At 43.5% G+C, this 23,134-nt stretch overlaps 1 protein-coding gene across 1 annotated transcript in view; it reads left to right on the top strand.

Moving 5' to 3' along the window:
- Positions 1-22,890, top strand: part of lmx1al (LIM homeobox transcription factor 1, alpha-like) — a 136,146-nt gene extending 113,256 nt beyond the window's left edge. The window contains exons 3-8 of the mRNA XM_028823571.2: positions 7,093-7,325; positions 9,331-9,488; positions 13,425-13,502; positions 19,031-19,151; positions 19,968-20,126; positions 20,215-22,890. Of these exons, the coding sequence (XP_028679404.1) occupies positions 7,093-7,325; positions 9,331-9,488; positions 13,425-13,502; positions 19,031-19,151; positions 19,968-20,126; positions 20,215-20,372 (907 nt within the window). The 3' untranslated portion in view covers positions 20,373-22,890. The remainder of the gene's footprint in view (positions 1-7,092; positions 7,326-9,330; positions 9,489-13,424; positions 13,503-19,030; positions 19,152-19,967; positions 20,127-20,214) is intronic.
- Positions 22,891-23,134: the final 244 nt, after the last annotated feature.

Raw genomic sequence — 23,134 nt, forward strand, 5'->3', positions numbered from 1 at the left:
GTACTGCGAGGCTATTTGTAATCATTGACCATGAAATTGTCTAAAACAACACCCCATGTGCTTATATTTGAAGTCTGTCATTTGTAACCATCTGGGAGTGACTCTTAGGGGGGCTAGGACCACCGGTAAAGAATCAGATATCAAAAAAGTGATTATATTTGTGATCAGCAACCTCAAAATAGCATGCAACAACACTCCATGTGCCTATATTACTGAACATTTTGAAATTCAGTAATCCCTCGCTATATCGCGCTTCGCCTTTCGCGGTTTCACTCCATCGCGGATTTTATATGTGAGCATATTTAAATATATATCGCGGATTTTTTGCTGGTTCGCGGATTTCTGCGGACAATGGGTCTTTTAATTTCTGGTACATGCTTCCTCAGTTGGTTTGCCCAGTTGATTTCATACAAGGGACGCTATTGGCAGATGGCTGAGAAGCTACCCAGCTTACTTTTCTCTCTCTCTTGCGCTGACTTTCTCTGATCCTGACGTAGGGGGATTGAGCAGGGGGGCTGTTCGCACACCTAGACGATACGGACGCTCGTCTAAAAATGCTGAAAGATTATCTTCACGTTGCTACCTTCTGTGTGCAGCTGCTTCCTGAAGCGACATGCTGCACGGTGCTTCGCATACTTAAAAGCTCGAAGGGCACGTATTGATTTTTGACTGAAAAACAAACTCTGTCTCACTTTGTCTGCTCCTGACGGAGGGGGTGTGAGCTGCCGCCTTCAACAGCTTTGTGCCGCAGTGCTTCGCATACTTAAAAGCCAAACAGCCCTATTGATTTGTTTGCTTTTCTCTATCTCTCTGACATTATCTGCTCCTGAGGCGCACTCCTTTGAAGAGGAAGATATGTTTGCATTTTAATTGTGAGACAGAACTGTCATCTCTGTCTTGTCATGGAGCACAGTTTAAACTTTTGAAAAAGAGACAAATGTTTGTTTGCAGTGTTTGAATAACGTTCCTGTCTCTCTACAACCTCCTGTGTTTCTGCGCAAATCTGTGACCCAAGCATGACAATATAAAAATAACCATATAAACATATGGTTTCTACTTCGCGGATTTTCTTATTTCGCGGGTGGCTCTGGAATGCAACCCCCGCGATGGAGGAGGGATTACTGTATTAGAAAAATCTGGATGAGAACAGGCCACTCAGCCCAACAAAGTCCTAATCCACTTAATTCACTGATCTCTATTTTTTTTTGAAGTTTTGTGAAAAGGAGTAACTTTGAAACCTCGTATCCCATTAGAGGTTACGGTTGATGTGGCCTGCACACCTTCACGTCTTTCTGATTATTGTTGCTGAAGACAGCGATTTGGTTTATCATAGGGGTGTCATTTCCTGCACAAAAAGGAGATGATATTGGCAGTGACAGCGACCCCTTGTGTCCCGGAGTGGTAATGCTTACCTCTGATGAAACTGGAAGGCGAACCTCAGACACACATGTGACCAGAGGTGGGTAGTGTAGCCAACAATTGTACTCAAGTAAGAGTACCGTTACTTCAAAATAATATGACTCAAGCAGAAGTAAAAAGTAGTCATCCAAAAAATGACTCAAGTAAGAGTAAAAAAAGTGTTTGGTGAAAAGACTACTCAAGTACTGAGTAACTGTTTGATCATAATAAATGATTTATTTTTTAGAAATGTTGTAATAAGGCTACAAAAAATGTGCAAATTCTGCTATTTCCAAATAATCAAATAAAAAATGAGTCCTGTTGTCTCTCAGGGCGGCACGGTGGTGCAGTGGGTAGCACTGCTGCCTCGCAGTTAGGAGACCTGAGGTTCGCTTCCCAGGTCATCCCTGCGTGGAGTTTGCATGTTCTCCCCGTGTCTGCGTGGCTTTCCTCCCACAGTCCAAAGACATGTATGTTAGGTGGATTGGCGATTCTAAATTGGCGCTTGGTGTGTGGGTGTGTTTGTCCTGCGGTGGGTTGGTGCCCTGCCCGGGATTGGTTCCTGCCTTGTGTCCTGTGTTGGCTGGGATTGGCTCCCGTGACCCTGTGTTCGGATTCAGCAGGTTGGAAACTGGATGGATGGATGTTGTCTCTCCCTGTTGTTTTACCATTTTTAAGTTCTTTTATTCCAAGTTCTGTTTCTGACAACATCAGTTCTGGTCCAATCTCATCTTTATTAAATTTTTTATAGCGGTCATCTTCTTCAGGAAAAATAGTTGGGGTGTTTCTCTGTTGCCTTCCTCATTGGTTGTGTTTGGAGTTTTCCTTCTCCTAGATGAACTACCATACCAGTTAAAGTGAGCTCCATGTAACCAGCTCGGGACGTTCAAACAGCATCCGCATTTTTGTATTTTCGTTGGAAACGGTTAAGGCATTTGGGCATTAATTGGGCATTAGAAAGATGGTATGATGCTGGGAACATTGCATCACAAACGAAGGTGATTATAATAATAATAATAATAATTCTTTGCATTTATATAGCACTTTTCTCACTACTCAAAGCCTTGCTCAAGGGCCCAACAGAGCAGAGTCCCTTTTGGCATGTACGGGATTCGAACCGGCAACCTTCCGATTGCCAGTGCAGATCCCTAGCCTCAGTAGAAAGGTGATGTCATTTGTTTTTGAAATTCTTAATAAATAGAGTTAAAAAAAGAGTGCAGAAACTTTTTAACATCCCTCGTATATATATTTACAGCATTTGTAGTCTGAATCACAATCTGATTGTATGGGTGGTTACCTACCAGGTAACGCTTGTGGTTGGTCTGCAAGTCGGCAAACATCCGCCACTGTGCCCTCTCAGTTGCAAGAAGCGATCATAGAATGTTAAATATATATATATATATATAAACACATTTTTATCTTCTTCATAGATCAATTCATTAAAATAGATGCATCAGAAAAAATGGGTGGCAAGGTGGCACAGTGGTAGCCCTGCTGCCACACAACAAGGTGACCAGGGTTTGTGTCTCGGGTCCCCCTGCGTGGAGTTTCTATGTTCACCCCGTGTCTGCATGGGTTTCCCTCCACAGGTTAGGCGAACTGGTGACACTAAATTGGTCCCGGTGTGTGTTTGGTGGGTATGCATTTGCCCGTCGATGCACTGGGATCTGTTCCTGCCTTGTGCCCTATGCTGGCTCTAATAGATAGATAGATAGATAGATAGATAGATACTTTATTAATCCCAATGGGAAATTCACATTCTTCAGCAGCAGCATACTGATACAATAAATAATATTAAATTAAAGAATGATAATAATACAGGTGAAAAAAACAGACAATAACTATGTATAATGTTAAATATTAACGTTTACCCCCCCTGGTGGAATTAAAGAGTCGCATAGTTTGGGGGAGGAACGATCTCCTCAATCTGTCTGTGGAGCAGGACAGTGACAGCAGTCTGTCGCTGAAGCTGCTCTTCTGTCTGGAGATGACATTATTTAGTGGATGCAGTGGATTCTCCATAATTGATAGGAGCCTGCTGAGTGCCCTTTGCTCTGCCACAGATGTTAAACTGTCCAGCTCCATGCCAACAATAGAGCCTGCCTTCCTCACCAGTTTGTCCAGGCGTGAGGCGTCTTTCCTCTTAATGCTGCCTCCCCAGCACACCACTGCGTAGAAGAGGGCGCTCGCCACAACTGTTTGATAGAACATCTGCAGCATCTTAATGCAGATGTTGAAGGAAGCCAGCCTTCTAAGGAAGTATAACCGGCTTTGTCCTTTCTTGCACAGCGCATCAGTATTGGCAGTCCAGTCTAATTTATCATCCAGCTGCACTCCCAGATATTTATAGGTCTGCACCATCTGCACACAGTCACCTTTGATGATCACTGGGTCTATGAGGGGTCTGGGCCTCCTAAAATCCACCACCAGCTCCTTGGTTTTGCTGGTGTTCAGGTGTAGGTGGTTTGAGTCGGACCATTTAACAAAGTCATTGATTAGGTCCCTATACTCCTCCTCCAGCCCATTCCTGATACAGCCCACGATAGCAGTGTCATCAGCGAAACTTTTGCACATGGCAGGACTCCGAGTTGTATTGGAAGTCCGATGTATATAGGCTGAACAGGACCGGAGAAAGTACAGTCCCTTGTGGCGCTCCTGTGTTGCTGACCACAATGTCAGACGTGCAGTTCCCAAGACGCACATACTGAGGTCTGTCTTTAAGATAGTCCACGATCCATGCCACTAGGTATGAATCTAATCCCATCTCTGTCAGCTTGTCCCTAAGGAGCAGAGGTTGGATTGTGTTGAAGGCGCTAGAGAAGTCTAGAAACATAATTCTTACAGCACCACTGCCTCTGTCCAAGTGAGAGAGGGATCGGTGTAGCATATAGATGATGGCATCTTCCGCTCCCACCTTCTCCTGATATGCAAACTGCAGAGGGTCAAGGGCGTGTTGAACCTGTGGCCTAAGGTGGTGAAGCAGCAGCCCCCTCCATGGTCTTCATCACATGTGATGTCAGAGCAACAGGCCGAAAGTCATTCAGCTCACTAGGACGTGATACCTTTGGGACTGGGGTGATACAAGATGTTTTCCAAAGCCTCGGGACTCTCCCCTGTTCCAGGCTCAGGTTGAAGATGCGCTGTAGAGGACCCCCCAGCTCCGATGCACAGACCTTCAGCAGTCGTGGCGATACTCCATCTGGACCCGCTGCTTTGCTGGCACGAAGTCTCCTCAGCTCTCTGCTCACTTGCGCTGTTGTTATTATGGGTGGGGATGTTTTTCCTATGCTGGTATCAGCAGAAGGATGTGTGGAGGGTGCAGTACTCCGAGGTGAGAGTGAGAGTGGGTTAGGGTGGTCAAACCTGTTAAAAAAGTTGTTCATTTGGTTTGCTCTCTTCACGTCTCTCTCAATGGTGGTACCCCGCTTCGAGCTGCAGCCAGTGATGATCTTCATCCCATCCCACACTTCCTTCATGCTGTTATTCTGCAACTTCTGCTCCAGCTTTTCTCCTGTACTGCTCCTTCGCCGCCCTGAGTTGGACTCGGAGTTCCTTCTGCACGCGCTTGAGCTCATGCTGATCACCGTCTTTAAAAGCCCTTTTCTTCTGATTCAAAAAGCCCTTGATGTCACTTGTAATCCATGGCTTGTTGTTAGCATAGCAGCGTACTGTTCTTACTGGAACTACAATGTCCATACAGAAGTTGATGTAGTCAGTAGTGCAGTCAACAACTTCCTCAATGTTCTCATTATGAGATCCCTGCAGGATATCCCAGTCTGTAGTTCCAAAAAGTTCTCTCAGAGTATTCTCAGCCTCCGGGGTCCACTTCCTGAATGATCGTGTGGTTACAGGTAGGACTCTAACTTTTGGTTTATAGTGAGGCTGAAGCTGAACCAGGTTATGATCTCCTTTCCCAAGCGCAGGCAGCGGGGTGGCGCTGTATGCGTCTTTAACGTTTGCATACAGTAAATCAATAGTCTTATTTCCCCGGGTGTTACAGTCCACATACTGGGAGAATGCAGGTAATGTTTTGTCCAGCGTCACATGGTTAAAGTCTCCAGCGATTAGCACAAGCGCCTCAGGGTGCTGCGTTTGTAACTTAGCAACAGCGGAATGGATGATGTCACTCGCTGACTCCACGTCTGCCCGAGGAGGAATGTATACAATAACAACAATGACGTGTCCAAACTCTCTGGGCAAATAGTAGGGACGTAAACTTACGGCCAACAGTTCGATATCCCTGCAGCAAGTGGAGATTTTGACGTTAACATGTCCAGAGTGACACCACCGTGTATTAACATAGAGAGCGAGTCCTCCTCCTTTGTGCTTACCACAGGTACTTGCATCTCTGTCCGCTCTAACTGTGCTAAACCCGGGTAGCTCCACGTTGGCATCTGGGATGGTGTTATTTAGCCACGTTTCGCAGAAACACAACAAACTGCATTCTCTGTAGGTCCTTACATTTTTCACCAGCGCAGCCAGTTCGTCGATCTTATTTGAGATTGAGTTTACATTCCCCAGAATCACAGAAGGCACCGAAGGCTTGAAACGCCACTTTCTCGCAAGCCGCTTCTTTTTTAGCTTAGTGCCGGCTCTGCTGCCACGATATCGCCTTCTTACCTCGTCGGGTAAATATGGAACCACACCGGCACTGGCATTTGTTCTCAGCGCCCGAAGTTGAGTACTTGAATAGGCGAGTCTCGGCGTGTTAAAATCCATGCCCACGTTGTAAAAGTAAGTGTGTCCAGGGAAGGAATCCACATAATAGGCTCCAGCACTCCCTGTGACCCTGATCTGGATTAAGCAGGGTAGAAAATGACATGAGTAATACAATATTTTCATAATACATAACAAATGTTCGATATTTTAGTACAGCATCATTGTGAGGCAAATAACAATTCTACAATTATCTATAAAATACTCTTCAACGTTGATAATTGATATTGTCAGCTAAAACACTGCTTAAATGTAAATATATATGATTCGGCTTAAAAATATTTTTTATTTTTAATTTTACTACTGTGAAAAAATAGAATTAATGTAAGAGTGTTTATGTTTTATTTTATTTTTTACACGGCACTGCACAGTCGCTCGAGTTAAAAAGCGAAGAACCCGTTTGGCTAACACGCAACATTAAGGCGAACTTGTCTGCCATCTAGTGGCAGCGATTCCCACTACAATTCTAGTTCTCGGTTTCATTTACCAAGTGAGTCGTTTTCTGAGTTTTTTTTCCGAAAACCCCAAACAATTGCAAATTCGGATTATTGACTTGGCAACATATGAGAGGCTGAACATGTGTGAGTGTCCTGCGAAGGACTGTGAGTCGATCCACCTATTGATGCCAGGATAACGAAAACGATTAGCTTGTTAGAAAATAGAGGGTCCTGGATAGCCGGGACTGACTTTCCCAGCTGCATTACAAGAAATAATACACATTTTAAAAATAGTGTTAACACTTTGAAAAACCTTAGAATATCTGACTCGACTCTGATTTGACCGCACCATAATTTACCCTGCTTTCTTCCATTACTCGATTACTTTGTACTCCTACCGGCGCGGTGCCGGTAAGCACCTGAATTTCGATTCCAAACTGTGAGCGCCGTACCTCTCATACTTTTTTTTGTTTGGCTATTTTTGCGCTCATTATGGATACTCTTAATGTGCTTCCCTTTCTCCCCTTTTTTCTTTTCCCAGGCTCTTCGTGACCAAGTGCAGCAACTGCCTGAAGGTGATCAACCCGTCCGAGTTCATCATGCGCGTTCTCGAGCACGTGTACCACGTGAACTGCTTCTGCTGCTGCGAGTGCGACCGGCGGCTGCAGCGGGGCGACGAGTTTGTGCTCAAGGAGGGTCAGCTGCTGTGCCGGGGCGACTATGAAAAGGAGAGGGAGATGCTGTCGGCCATCAGCCCGACCCCCACCGAATCAGGTAAGCACTAACACAAGCTAGGCATCAACAGCCAGCAGTCCATCCAAACTTCTCTGAACTGCTTAGGGGTAACGGGCAGCAACAATAAGGCACAAACCCAACGCAGAAGAGTGTGGTATCCACACCTTTCCACCCTGGAGCCCAAAGTACCTGGAGCTGACTTAATGGAAAGTTGCCATTATATGAGTTATGAAGCAACTGTGAGCTGCGCAAGTGCGATATCAAGGCGCGTGTTCAGAGACGGCCATGTGCTTTATCCGTCAGCACGACTGCGCGTTTGTGGTCGTTTAACGAACAACTTGAGAGACTTTTTCTGAAAAACGTCGTTTCTGATTTTGAGAACAAGAAACTGATATGCCAAGCAATTAGCAGCAGTGATTATGTTTCACACAGAGACATTACCCAGCATATCAGTACCATAAATGAAGACGCCAAAGAGAGTACGTGGGTTATGCCAGGCCAGGACTATTGAAGTGAGAATCATGATGAGATCAGATGCGCACAGGCGTTTTTAAACGTTGTCACGCATGCGTGTTGGGGTGGCGGGGTTCGGGGGTCCCCGGCAAGAACTACCACTTCAGGACTAGAGGGGCTGCTCTAAGCTAACAGTATCCTCTATTTTATACACCGCCCAGTGAGGGCTCTGATGGTTCTATTCAATAAGGGCGCGCACAAAAGGGCGACCTCAATTGAGTGCCGAATAAATGCGCGCGCAAGTGTACCTTGCTTTCACCTTTTTATACATTCAGTCATTGCCTTAATCTAATTTTCTGTAATTTTGAAAACAACGAAATATAGAGAGCTTTAGAAATAGTTCGTTAGAAGTTCATGCATTAATTAATTGGATGTTTTAATATTCTTGCTTTCACCTTTTTATACGTTCAATCATTGCCTTTATCTAATAAATTTTCTGTAATAATTTTGTTGCGTTTGCCTTTATTCGCTGCGCCCAATTGACGTCACCCTTTTGAAGCACTCCTTTATTTAGACGCGCAGTTATTCGGCGCTCAATTGAGGTCGCCCTTTTGAAGGTCGCCTTTTTGTGCGCGCCCTTATTGACGGATACCGGCTCGGATACCCGCCCGTGACGTCTGGGGTAAGCCCCGCCCATTTCGGGCATTGGAAAACAATGGGAATAAAAAATAATTCAGTTCTTTGCTGTGAAAATGAAATCTATAACAAGAAATACAAATATTAACTTTTAAAAGCATGTTCTTGTGTACTGTACAGTACAAATATGTATTTGATAGGAGTTGAGGAGAGGTAGGTTAGGTCTGCATACATAGTGTAAGCATCGCTATTACCTGAAAACAACTTTCTATTGTTTCTTATTAAAATACACAAGAAATCTGTAACAAAATACAAATATTAACTTTTAAAAGCACTTTCTTGCATACTGTACAGTACAAATATGTATTTGATAGGAGTTGAGGAGAGGTACATTAGGTCTGCATACATAGCTACCTGATAGTGTAAGCATCGCTATTACCTGAAAACAACTTTCTATTGTTTCTTATTAAAATACACAAGAAATCTGTAACAAAATACAAATATTAACTTTTAAAAGCACTTTCTTGCGTACTGTACAGTACAGATATGTATTTGATAGGAGTTGAGGAGAGGTAGGTTAGGTCTGCATACATAGTGTAAGCATCGCTATTACCTGAAAAGAACTTTCTATTGTTTCTTATTAAAATACACAAGAAATCTGTAACAAAATACAAATATTAACTTTTAAAAACATTTTCTCATGTACAAATAGCCGTACATGTATGTGTTTTCTATAGAAGTTGTGGGTTGGAGGTTGCATTGTGTTTGTTGGGTTCCTAGGTTTACTTTGCTGGACTTACCAACAAATTGGAGTTGCAAATGCACTCTCAGAACAGAACTCGTGCGTACGTAGGGGACTTACCTTACTGTAAAGCAAGCCGGGGACTTCAGCAGAACTATTCCATCTGACAGCACCTTCATGTTACCCCACTGGTGACTTCCTTTCTCTTAACAGTTAAGAGTGAGGATGAAGAGGGCGGCCATTCCCAAGGCAAAGGCGGAGAGGATGGGAAGGAGCATAAGAGGTCCAAAAGGCCGCGCACCATCCTGACAACGCAACAACGGCGGGCATTCAAAGCATCCTTTGAGGTTTCTTCCAAACCCTGTAGGAAGGTAGGCCCTGAGTAAAATAAAAATGGGGTTTGTGTAATTGTGGGGAAAGTTGGGGGAAAAAAAAGTGTCTGCTAAAACAGTGAGGTTGTCATTGAGTGCTTTGTTAAAGCCTTTGGCGTGCAGTGGTTGGCACTGCCACTCACATCTCCAGAGATCTGGGGTTCATTCCTTGAGCAGTCACTGTGTGCGTGTTGTTTGAATCTTGTTGCCATATCCAGGTATGTGCTTTCTGGAAATGACACATCCAAAAGATGTGCACACTCATTGAGGGTCTCATCATAATGGTGCTATGTGATATACTGGCATCATATTCAGGGGTGAATCTGTTCTGGTGCCCTATTTTGCCAGGGTAGATTCTGGGCTCCCATGACTGTGTGCCCCTGGTTCAGCTATGTAATCAGCTTTGAAAAAAGAGGGAAGAACTTCGTAAGGAGATTTGGGGTACCAGAGAATAACCCCACTTATTTGCTGCTATTAAGGGCTTGTTTTCAAAATAATGATCATGATGTAGGACAACAGCAACGCACCTTCCTGTGTGCAGCTCTTCAAAATGATGGAGACTTCCTGTCCTGGTGGATTTTAAAAGAGAAGAACTGGAAGAGGCAGAGTCAAAGGCAGGTCTTGCCATTCTTCATCTGGGACAATTTCTTGTGGGTTGAGGGTGGAAGAGTAAATCCTGTTGGTGGCAGGGTGACACCCAAATCCTTCCCTATGTATCCTTCAGATCAGTCACCCAAAGGAGGCACACTATGCCCACACATTTGACTAATTGTACTCTGTGATCTACCTTGCAGTAATGTTGGCCACAAAAGATGCTATAAAAAATAAAATGTATTGCTTCTTACCATTTAGTTCCTGTGTAACCTGGTTTGTATTTATTTTCTGTTTAATAGTTGTTTTTGTTTTGTCTAAATTATTATTTTCACTAGCTACATAAAGGTAATAGAACAAATTTTAAAATATTTGATATTTGCTATCTCTTAAAATGTAGCCTCTTTTTTAATTTTGTCATTTTTTCTTATATGTAATGCTACTGAATGTTTGTAACTTCTTTAATAAATAATATAGAAAGGCCACAATGGCATCGCTACAGCCTTTAAACCCAAACATTAACAGGTTAGGGTGCTAAAAAGTAGCCTGATGTTTCACACTGGCAGAGATTAAGTGCCTGGTATCTTGAATGTTGTGTGCTTTCAGTCAACATGGTAAATATATGAGTCTAATTACAAGTTGAGAAGTTGGAGTTGGAGTTGGAGGTACCATAAATTGAGGAGTTGAATTCAAAGGTACCATAACTTGAGAAGTCAGAGTTGGAGTTTGAGCTGGAGGTATCATAAAAAGAGTCAGTTATATCATAAATTGAGAAGTCTGTAGCAGAAGTGAAGGTACCATTAATTAAGGAGTCAGAGTCAGTGGTATTGTAAATTGAGAAGTAAGAGATACTATAAATTGAGGAATAGAAGTTTCAGTCGGAGGTACCTTAAATTGAAACATTAGAGTCAAAGTCGGTTGTATCATAAATTGAGAAGTCGAGTCAGAGTTGGAGGTACCATAAATTGAGGAGTTGGATTCAAAGGTACCATAAATTGAGAAGTCAGAGTTGGAGTCAGTGGTTTCATAAATTGAGGAGTCAGAATTGGGATCAGATGTATTATATAAATTGAGAAGTTAGATTCGGAGTTGGAGTCGGAGGTATCATAAAAAGAGTCAGTTGTATCATGAATTGAGAAGTCACTATCAGCATCGAAGGTACCGTAAATTGAGGAGTCAGAGTCAGTGGTATTGGAAATTGAGAAGTAACAGATACTATAAATTGATGAGTAGAGGTTTGAGTCGGTGTTACCTTAAATTGAGACGTTAGAGTCAAAGTCAGTTGTCTCATAAATTGAGAAGTCTGAGTTGGAGTTGGTGGTATCATAAATTGAGAAGCTGGAATTGGAATCGAAGGTACCATTAATTGAGGAGTCAGAGTCAGTGGTATCGTAAATTGAGAAGTAAGAGATACTATAAATTGAGGAATAGAAGTTTCAGTCGGAGGTACCTTAAATTGAAACATTAGAGTCAAAGTCGGTTGTATCATAAATTGAGAAGTCAAGTCAGAGTTGGAGGTACCATAAATTGAGGAGTTGGATTCAAAGGTACCATAAATTGAGAAGTCAGAGTTGGAGTCAGTGGTTTCATTAATTGAGGAGTCAGAGTTGGGATCAGATGTATTATATAAATTGAGAAGTTAGATTCGGAGTTGGAGTCGGAGGTATCATAAAAAGAGTCAGTTGTATCATAAATTGAGAAGTCACTATCAGCATCGAAGGTACCGTAAATTGAGGAGTCAGAGTCAGTGGTATTGTAAATTGAGAAGTAAGAGATACTATAAATTGAGGAGTAGAGGTTTGAGTCGGCGTTACCTTAAATTGAGACGTTAGAGTCAAAGTCAGTTGTCTCATAAATTGAGAAGTCTGAGTTGGAGTTGGTGGTATCATAAATTGAGAAGCTGGAATTGGAATCGAAGGTACCATTAATTGAGAAGTCAGAGTCAGTGGTATCGTAAATTGAGAAGTCAAAGGTACCATAAACTGAGGAGTCAGAGTGAAGTCGAAGGTTCGAAAAATGGAGAAGTTGAGTCAGAGTTGGAGGTATCATAAATTGAGGAGTTGGATTCAAAGGTACCATAACTTGAGAAGTCAGAGTTGGAGTCAATGGTTTCATAAATTGAAGAGTTAGAGTTGGAATCAGATGTATCATAAATTGAGAAGTTAGAATCAGAGTCGGAGGTACCATAAAAACAATTGGAGTGAGTTGTATCATAAATTGAGAAGTTGGAGTCGGACTCAGAGGTATTATAAATTGAGGAGTCAGAGTTGGAGTCGGAATCAAAGGTTTTCTGTACCGACTCCACAGCCCAGCTAATGTGTACCGCCAGGGTTCATCCGGTGCCTTTCCTCGGTATCCTTTCATCCTGTCTTGCCCAGGGCAACCTCTCTTGATCGTGTTCCCATAAAGCCTGCTTCCCAGACCGTCATTTCAAACTGAGTTGCTCACCTACTGTCCACTTTATATTTCCTCTCCTTTGAAGGCAATTCAGTTTGCGTCACATTAGTATTTAGCAACCAAATATTTCTCACAAAGCTATTTGCTTTGTTCTCATTGAATGGATCCATTTTAAACTCCTTTTTTGTAAAAATAACAAAATTGTCACTGTCAAGAGTTCAACCTTTATTTCACCATGGCCTGGGTTCAAATCCCTGCCTGGGTACCATCATTTTCTGTGTCCATCCATCCATTATCCAACCCACTATATCCTAACTACATGGTCGACTGCGGGGGTCTGCTGGAGCCAATCCCAGCCAACACCAGGCGCAAGGCAGGAACAAATCCCAGGGCAGGGCGCCAACCCACTGCAGGGCAATCATTTTCTGTGTGGAGTTTACAAATATTTTCTTTGTCAGTGTGGGAGTTCTACTCCATTAATAAATTTAGTTGGAAACACTAAATTGTATGAGAAAGTGTGGGTGGCCTGGCACTCACACCAGGGTTGGTTCCTGCTTTGTGCCCAGTGTTGCTGGTTTAGGCATCAGCTTTCTATGACGTATAACTGGATAAGCAGGTTAGAAATGGATGAATGAACATGGTTTTGTGCTAACTATTGTGGATGTGTACATGAGTGTGTCCTGGCTACAACCACTACTTGTCAGGATAGACTCTGGAACCCAATTATGACCGTGAAGAGGCCCTGATGAAAGCCATTCAATTTCCTCCCAATTGAAATCAAGTAAAATCTGAAAAGACCAGAACCGTTTCATGACTTACAGCTAAGTCATCACGTGTCAGATTTTTCTTCTGCATCACAGATCACGGAGAATCCATCCATGAATGCATCCATGTGGAGAAATCTACAAAACATTTGTTTGAATTTCTTCTCTCCTTTTCCATGTGCAGGTTCGAGAAACACTGGCCGCAGAGACAGGCTTGACGGTCCGTGTGGTCCAAGTCTGGTTTCAGAACCAGAGAGCCAAGGTGAGAATTTTTTCTTTTGCCTTTCAGGGTCAGGTATTGGGATCTTAAGGAGCAACACTTTGAGGAAATACAGAAAATCAGAACATTTCATGTGCTGTCCACCATAGCAGAATGACAGCAGTCCAGGAGAGCCACAGTATTATTTCTTTATTCATTATTTTTTTAATCATTTATTCATGTTAATGTTTCTTTTGTTTATTATCTGTTTATTATCTGCATTGTTTACTATCCCAGGGTTGTGTTCCATTTGTTTTGTGACTGGTTACCCAAGAGGCAGGGCCACCTGCCAGTCACCACCAGGAACCGCCCTCCAGCCTATAAATCCAGAGGGTGTCCTATAGTTCCAGGCGGATCATTTGAATGCACTAGGATGATTCTGTGTCTTTGCTATGTTTTGTACTTTGTGTGAATGTGGCGGTGCGGGTCCTGCTGTATGCTCCGTCTTCCAGTTTTGGGGGCCTCTTGAACCCAACACCGTCGGTAATGTAACCGGATGAGCTGTGCAATGAGGACAAATCACACATGGAGCAAGGGGATGGTGTAAAAGTGTCCCATGCTTTTATTAACAAACCAGAATTAAAGTGTCCAACTAAATAGCGCAGTACTCAAAGTTAATAAATAATCCATAAAAAACAGGTGACTGTGGAGGTTAAAATCCCAATAAATAATTTCATTGAAAAAATGAGGTTAAAATACTGGCTGGAAGCTGTCCTTTATAAAAAATCTGGTGCCTTCTCCTTTTAACCTGCTTCTTCCATACGGGCCTTACAACAGGGGAGTCGCCCTGTCCGCGGCTGCACCTGACCATACTTCCGGTCCGGTTGCCATTTGTCTCCTGGCTACATACAAGGGTTGTCTGGGTTCCGCGTGGAATCACTCGAAATAAGTAGCCAAGGATTTTTTTTTCTATTTTTCTCATGTACTTTGATCCTTTTTAAACTTTTTCCAAGTACAGCGATCCCTCGCTATATTGCGCTTCGTCTTTCGCGGCTTCACTCCATCGCGGATTTTAAATGTAAGCATATGTGAATATATATCGCGGATTTTTCACTGCTTCGCGGATGTCTGCGGTCTACAGTACGTGTGCTTCCTCAGTTGATTTGCCCATTTGAATTCAAACAAGGGACGCATTTGAATTCAAACAAGGGACGCTATTGCCGGATGGCTGAGAAACTACCCAATCAGAGCACGCGGTTAAGTTCCTGTGTGCTGCTGATTGGCTCAGCAACGGAGTGCTGCATTAACCAGGAAGTCTCATCTCACTCATTCAGCATTAATGCACGTTACTGCTAATGCTTGAGGATTGCAGAAAAGGTAAAAGTTTTGGATATGTTGAAGGAAGGAAACAGCTACACCGCTGCAGGACACAATTATAGCATCAATGAGTCCACGATTCTTTTTATTTAAAAAGGAGGAAAAGCATATAAGATCTACGGCCGCAGTGTCCTTTAATCAGGGCGCAAAACGAGTTGCAAGTGGACGTGATAAGGCAGCAGTCTGGATGGAATCTGCTTTAGGGATTTGGATTGAAGAGTGATGGAAGAAGAACAACGGCGGTGTTACACAGTCGCCTGAAGAGGCTCCTTTAGAAGAGCTGTAACGCTCTCCTTTGTTGTGCAGTAAAATTAAACTCATCGTTATCGGACAAGTCGTCGTGTCATTGTTGGTGAGTAACCATAATTAATTATTTGCGTACAGTACTTATTACATGTACATAGTTTAGTGTCGCTGTGCACACATTTTACTGTATACAATTTTTCTTGCATTGTACGTATTTATTGCTGGTGGCCTGTCTGTTGTAATGGCTGTAACGTATGTGATATTGGAGACGCTCGATATCTTTAAAATAATATTTAGGTTTTACTGTATGTAAACTGTGTTTACATACATAATTTCAACGAATCTTACCTAATATCTAAGAGAATACAAAGGGTTTATGCTGTATAACTGTGCGTGAAATGTTTATAATAGTGTGGGAGAGTTTATAAGGGCTTAAAATATATAAAAATAACCATATAAACATATGGTTTCTACTTCGCGGATTTTCTTATTTCGCGGGTGGCTCTGGAACGTAACCCCCGCGATGGAGGAGGGATTACTGTATTCACCACCAACATCAATGCACTTTTGGGCTCTTCTGACCCACGCCGCAAAACACTCGCGAAAGGCTGTCTTTGGGAGGTTGTCCAGCTGTTGACAGCTGCAATCAGTTCCTTTCGAGTTTCGAAGTTGTGGCCTCGCAGGGGTTCTTTCACCTTCGGGAAGAGCCAAAAGTCACATGGTGCAAGATCGATTGGCCATTGTTGAACTTGTCAAGGAAAAACTTGCACCATTCCACGCGAGCTTGCTTTTGTTCCACAGTCAGCAGCCTTGGAACCCCTCGGGCACATTTCTTTGTAAAGCCAAGATCTCGTCGAATGATGGTGTCGACAGCATACCGGGTCATCCCAAGTTCCAGGGCAATTTTCCTGATGGTCACACGACCATCTTCTTCCAGGAACTCCTTCACACAATCAGCATTTCTGCCATCAGTCGAACTTCGCGGTTTCGGTTCACGTTCTTCATTGTCAAAGTTGAAGTGGCCTGTGCTGAAGCGCTGGAACCACTTAAAAACCATCGTCTTCTTTAAAGCATTCTTCTTGAAGATGCGAGAAAGTTTTTGGCAGCACTCTTTAGCTGTTAAACCATCAGAAAGGTCGTAAAAAATCATCACTCGAAAGTCACGCATGCACGGAGTCGGGAGCTTCGCCGCTAGCGCCGGCTGCGCACTCTCAGTTCGTTTGCTTCTCCTGTTCATTCTGAAGGAAGAGAGGGAGTAAAACATCTGAACAAAAACATGCAACCACTTGAATAATCCCTCTACACAGCAGAACAGGTTTCGACAGGCTGACACTCGACAAACGATAAAATTCCACGTGGAACCCAGACAACCCTCGTACAGCTCACTCGCCGGACCAATGGCCAGGTCGCTCACGCTGGGGCTCAGCCTCCCAAGCCTCCCTGACTCCCACGGCCTTCCGCGGCAAGCTGTCAACCTTCTTAGTCACTCCAGCTCCTTGAAATCATTCAGTCATCCAATACAACTCTGAGTCCTGCCACATGCAAATGTTCACTGACCACACTGCTATCGTGGGCTGCATCAGAAGTGGGCAGGAGGAGGAGTATAGGAACCTAATCAAGGACTTTGTTAAATGGTGCGACACAAACCACCTACACCTGAACACCAGCAAAACCAAGGAGCTGGTGGTGGATTTTAGGAGGCCCAGGCCCCTCATGGACCCTGTGATCATCAGAGGTGACTGTGTGCAGAGGGTGCAGACCTATAAATACCTGGGAGTGCAGCTGGATGATAAACTGGACTGGACTGGACTGCCAATACTGATGCTCTGTGCAAGAGAGGACAGAGCCGGCTATACTTCCTTAGAAGGCTGGCATCCTTCAACATCTGCAATAAGATGCTGCAGATGTTCTATCAGACGGTTGTGGCGAGCGCCCTCTTCTACGTGGTGGTGTGCTGGGGAGGCAGCATAAAGAAGAGGGACGCCTCACGCCTGGACAAACTGGTGAGGAAGGCAGGCTCTATTGTAGGCACGGAGCTGGACAGTTTGACATCTGTGGCAGAGCAACGGGCGCTGAGCAGACTCTTGTAAATCATGGAGAATCCACTGCATCCACTGAACAGGATCATCTCCAGACAGAGGAGCAGCTTCAGCGACAGACTGCTGTCACTGTCCTGCTCCACTGACAGACTGAGGAGATCGTTCCTCCACCACATTATGCGACTCTTCAGTTCCACCGGGGTGGTAAACGTTAACATTATACAAAGTTATTGTCTGTTTTACCTGCATCACTCTTTAATTTAATATTGTTTCCTTATCAGTATGTGAATTTCCCCTTGGGATTAATAAAGTATCTATCTATCTATCTATCTATCTATCTATCTATCTATCTATCTATCTATCTATCTATCTATCTATCTATCTATCTATCTATCTATCTATCTATCTATCTATCTATCTATCTATCTATCGTGCCTTTCACATCTATCTATCTATCTAGCTGGAGAGACCACTTCCATCTGCCTCCTCAAGTGTCGGCCTACACACTCCTTCCAGGGCTCTTCTCTCAGCTACCTGCTTCTCTGCTCCGAGCCTGTTCTCTCACTCGCTCCCACAGCGGCTCTCAGCGCCTCCTGCCTTCTTCTTCTTTCTCTTCCTCTAACCTCCACTCTTCTCTTTCCTTCTCTCATTTTTTTCTCCCCCTTCCGCACTCACGCGTCTCCTTTTTATAACGGGGACATGGCACAGCTGGGGCAATTAGCAGCTCCCGGCATCAATTATGGATACGGGCGATCCCGCACCTGTGCACTCCGGTGCGGAAACTCCCATGCCCACATCGTGCCCGGGAACTGCTCCCACCACACTGCCACACCCCCTCCTTAAGCCGAGAGTGTGGCGATTATTTATTTTAAAACTGGCCATCGGCATAGAGCCGCAGACCCGCTATGTCACAGTGAATTATTAGTTTTTCTGCAATTCTGCTCTGTATTTTTAAACTTTGGACTGGGTTACTTATTTTGAGGCAAAGTGGCATTTGTGAATTTCTCCTTGGGATTAATAAAGTATCTATCTATCTATCTATCTATCTATCTATCTATCTATCTATCTATCTATCTATCTATCTATCTATCTATCTATCTATCTATCTATCTATTATATATTGCCTTTCATATCTATCTATCTATCTATCTATCTATCTATCTATCTATCTATCTATCTATCTATCTATCTATCTATCTATCTATCATTAGCAGATGACGTTGCTGATTGTGCTGCACATGATGGCTGGATCAGGTGGCAGGGTGTGGTACCAGCCAATGACAGCCTGCAGCATCATGGTGGCATATGTATGAGGTTGATTAGCAAGGTACATGCTGTGTATGGTTGTTTCATTGTGGCAGCCGGGTGGGGTTCAAAGTGCATTTATGTATTCACATTTACAAAATGGCGGCACGGTGGTAGCACTGCTACCTTGCAGTAAGGAGACCCAGGTTCGCTTCCCGGGTCCGCCCTGTGTGGAGTTTGCATGTTCTCCCCGTGTCTGCGTGGGTTTCCTCCCACAGTCCAAAGACATGCAGGTTAGGTGCATTGGCGATCCAGAAATTGTGCTGGGTGTATGTGTTCCTTGCGGTGGGCTGGCGCCCTGCCCATGGATTTGTTCCTCCCCTGTGCTGGCTGGGATTGGCTCCAGCAGACCCACGTGACCCTGTGTTAGGATATAGCGGGTTGGAGAACGACTGACTAAGTGGATGATTTACAAAATGACTGTATTTATAAAGTGTAAATTGCGTAGAAATGTGTATACTCCTGATTTTATACATGTAAACTCAATTTGTTTTTTTATGTGTAACACGGATTTTCCTGTTTTTTTCCACACGCATACTTTCACTCTCAATTTGCACAAAGTTTTATAAATGAGACCCTTGGACAACCTGATGACACAAGCTACACCTTGTTGGTATCTTTCAGATGAAGAAGATTGCTCGCCGCCAACAGCAACAGCAGCAGCAACAACAGGAGCAGGAACAGATGGGGGCATCCAGGCGTGGGCCAAGCAGAGGGGGCAGACAGAGCAATGAGGACAGCGAAGGTGTGATAAAACAAAACTGGGAAGAGGGAGGGGACACGTGTGGGGGAGGGACTTTGCAAATTAAGTAGTCTAATAAAGCCATCACAGAGAGAAGACTAGCCACCAGCGCCCTTAGAAAAACACAAGGCATGGTAGGAATTCTCCAGGGAATATGAGCTCCCTGCAGATCCAAGTGAAGATCAGAACTGAAATGTGTACAATTAATTAAAAGAATGGAAATTTTCAGTCCATTTTTGGCTTTGTTTCCATCGTTCCCTTTTGGCATTTTTGTTGGATTCTGAGCAACAGTGGAAGATCTAAAGCCCAAGGGGGACACAGTGTTGTCATTCTCCCTGTCAAAGAAGGAAATCCAGTTCTGCTGATCATTTTTCACACAGTCAGAGTCATAACGAAATCGTTTTGCACTTCTAAACATATTTTGCTTTGCTAATTTTGTTTTTCCACTAATGTGCTGTTTATGCTCATTAGGAGCTAGTCTACCTAGGCAGGCACTAACACCTACCTGTATATTTTCATGCCAGCAAAGCAAGTTCCTGTGAGCTCAACCATGCATTTTTCATGTTTTGTTCCTTTTAATCAGTTCTTTTTAGCACCATGTTTATGTATTCATTTATGTTTAATTTTTGAGACAATGACTTAAGAGAAGTTAGGTTAGAGAAACATCAAGCAGTCAAAGACTCCCCCCTTCCATTGATAGGATGGGGTGGATAGAGCTTATATCATCCATGACAGTTTTTCCTGACATCCTCCCTCCACCTAAACACCGCTGCCTTTTTCTTCCTTGCCTTGATTTTCTTTTCTTTCTTTCTGCCTTAGATGGCTCTAGCATTCACGGTCTAGATGGGCTCATGACTCCATATTCTACCATGCCTCGCCAGCAGTTGTTGACCCTGGATCAGAATATTTACACCAGCGATTCCTTTCGGCAAGGCCTCACGCCTCCCCAGATGCCAGGGGATCACTTGCACCCCTACGGTAATGAAGGTGGTATCCTGCTGCAGGGTGTTCTTCTCTCATGGGCTCAAGCCCAGCTGACTTTGGATTTTCTCTGTCTCTCTTCCAGATTCGGAGTCTGTGTTCCATGACTTGGACAGCGATGGCAGCCTGGGACACCTCGGCGACTGCCTGATAGCAACAGCAGAGACTGGACTACTGCAAGCACGGGTGGGAAACCCCATCGACCGGCTCTACTCCATGCAGAGTTCCTACTTCACATCATGACATGCAGAATGGGGGCCACTCAGGCGTAGGACAGCCTGTGCTGAACAGCGGCCTGATGGCCTGCACGCACTGGCCCTGTCTCGTATGGTGTGTTATGGCAGCACTTTCTCTTTGCTAGACCAGTTCCCACTGACAACCAGCAGACTTCAGAATTTATTTTCTCCACTCGCTTTCATCCAACTGCCTTTTGGACAAGGGGCTGCACCATATGAGACAGGGTGATGGTCACGCTTATCCCGGGTGGAGTGCCGTTGGCTTTTGTACATACAGTGTATTTTTGTTGAGTCCGCCCATTTTCAATATTACTGAACTCTTAAAACACTGCCTCGCCAGTTAAAGGGTTTAAATGCCACTTGACTGACTTTGGGATGAGAGACCACCCAGTTTGCAAAGGATTCTAGTTTAATGAATGGAGTCTGCAGATATGAGCTATGGAACTAGATAACTGAAGTAAAAAAAACTTTCTTGTTTTTCCTTAGAAGAATAATAGACAGGTAATCTAGATATGTGATGATCCATATATGATCTTTTCTGGCTGTTGCTTCTCGTATGCCACCTCCTTTTCCTCTTATCTGAACTCCATTTCCCAGGGTTTCCTCTCAGCATGTTAGATCAATCTGTTGAACTCCAATCTTCAACCCTGGTCTTCCTGTCCAAATCCTAATCCCCAGTCACCCCCACTATACGCCATGCCATGATACTTGAATATAACAGTTATGGATTGAAAGTCCCAAAGCACTCAAGTTCCAACGCACACTCTCAAAAATGCTCACTAGAGGGGGAAATCCCATCAAAAACCCTGGCTAAATATAAAAAGGGCCATGTAGAATCTTTTTAGATTTATTACCATAAAAATGCGCTGTAAGTACGTAAGGCAAACAGGAGATGCCAGCAAGACCAATCCAAGGCAAACAACTCCCAATACTCAATCCAATGGCAAATCATAAAAACAACAAAATGGTCCAAAACTCCAATGAATCAAAATAGCAAAAGCATAGTAAAAACAAAAGTAAGACTCACCAACTCCCTGGCGCATTCAAGTGACTCTACAATTTTATAAAGAAGAGGGCAGTTCCTGCAAGTGACTGGCAGGTGGTCCGACCTCTTGGCGAACCACCCACAAAACACATGGAATATGACACTGGCAAAGCAAAAACACCAGAAAAATAAGAAAGGTAACACTGATATAAAAAACAAGAAAAGAACATAAAACATGGATTTGAACCTCAGCCAGGGGAGGAAACCTAACTGGAATATAACGGTAACAAACATTTGTATCTCCAGATTCAAACTGTGTCCTCCCCCAGTCTATGTACCTGGCCATACAGTCAACTCATGTTTTCCAGACTTTGTCCAAATATACTACACACTAATAATAGAAATAAATTTGGTCCAGACATGGTCACCTCAGGTCACAGAGAGGCCATTGAGCCTGTTAATAGGGATGTCCATGCCTGGTCTACTCATTCCAGGTCCTAGATGTTACCCCACCAGCTCAGGCTCCATTTAGGACATTAATGTGTCACATAGCTGTGTCCAGCTCGGGTCACCTGAGACTAAAATAAAACTGGTGACTCTAAGGCCATGTCACATTACATGACTTTTCCGTCATAGCCTTCATTTACATAATCCTAGAAAGTCAGAATAATTACATAATTTGGCCTTCATTTACATAATCTTAGCACGTCAGAGACAATTGTCGACATGCACCCATGAAGCCAGCTGTGCAGTGTGACATGCCCAGCAACTCAGTCCAACTAGTCAACAAATCACCCCGATAAAAACAAACCGATATGTTTTTGTTTTAAGTCGCAGAGTGGTTTGGGTACATGAGAGCTGACAACTAATGAATGTCCACCTGAAAGTACAATGTATAGAATGCAGTAATGACGAATAAGGAACATGGGGGCTTAACGAATAACAAACACATATAGCTGATTTTTTATGTACCACGACGTAATGGAAAAAAGAAAAAAGGTCGGAGATTGGGACTGAACTCACTGCACCTGTTAACCCTTCATACAACACTGGCTCCATCAGGCCGTACGCTATTGGCTGTCACGAAAAGGGGTGAGGCTGACTGTGCTGGAAGGCGGGCCCTCAGTCACTAAATTTGATCACGGCCAGTGATTTTGACGTGAACAGTCGACAAGGACCACAGTCTGGGGAGGTGTGTGTGTAGGGGGTATGGAGAACCCCAGATAAGAGGAGGGTGTGCTAAAAAAATAGTGTGGAAACAGCCTGTACAGTATTTATGACTTTTCCTTCATGTCATCTGTTAAAAGGTTACCTAAATCTTTCTTTTTAAAAAAGAAAAATGCAGAACCTTTGACATTAGTTTGTCTTGGTCTTAACTCATTGTCTTTTTTAACTGTAAAAAAAAAAATAATGAAAATGGTGAAACTTTTTGTATTCTTAGTGTGTGTTGAAAATACTGAGTATTTAACTATTTATGTCGACATGATGTATGTTCTGTAGATTTTCTGCTTGACATTTCAAATAGATGGTTTAACACAATGGCAAAAACAAGGTCTCATTTCTCAAATTTCTTATTGTTTTGTGGGTGGGTGTACGTGTTTATGGTTTTGATCTCCAGACTTAGTTCTGTAGGACAGAATAAGATTTAAAACATTCAAGAAAGGTTCTGCAATATGGATGGGCCTCACCTCCAGGATGGTTTCTTGCTATGGAGTGGCTCTGTAATGAAAAGTGGATGGGTTGGAGTTACAGAAATAATATTGTGGCCATGCAACTCCTCCAGA

The sequence above is a fragment of the Erpetoichthys calabaricus genome, chromosome 17 (genome assembly GCF_900747795.2).
Source record: "Erpetoichthys calabaricus chromosome 17, fErpCal1.3, whole genome shotgun sequence".
Classification (NCBI taxonomy): domain Eukaryota; kingdom Metazoa; phylum Chordata; class Cladistia; order Polypteriformes; family Polypteridae; genus Erpetoichthys; species Erpetoichthys calabaricus.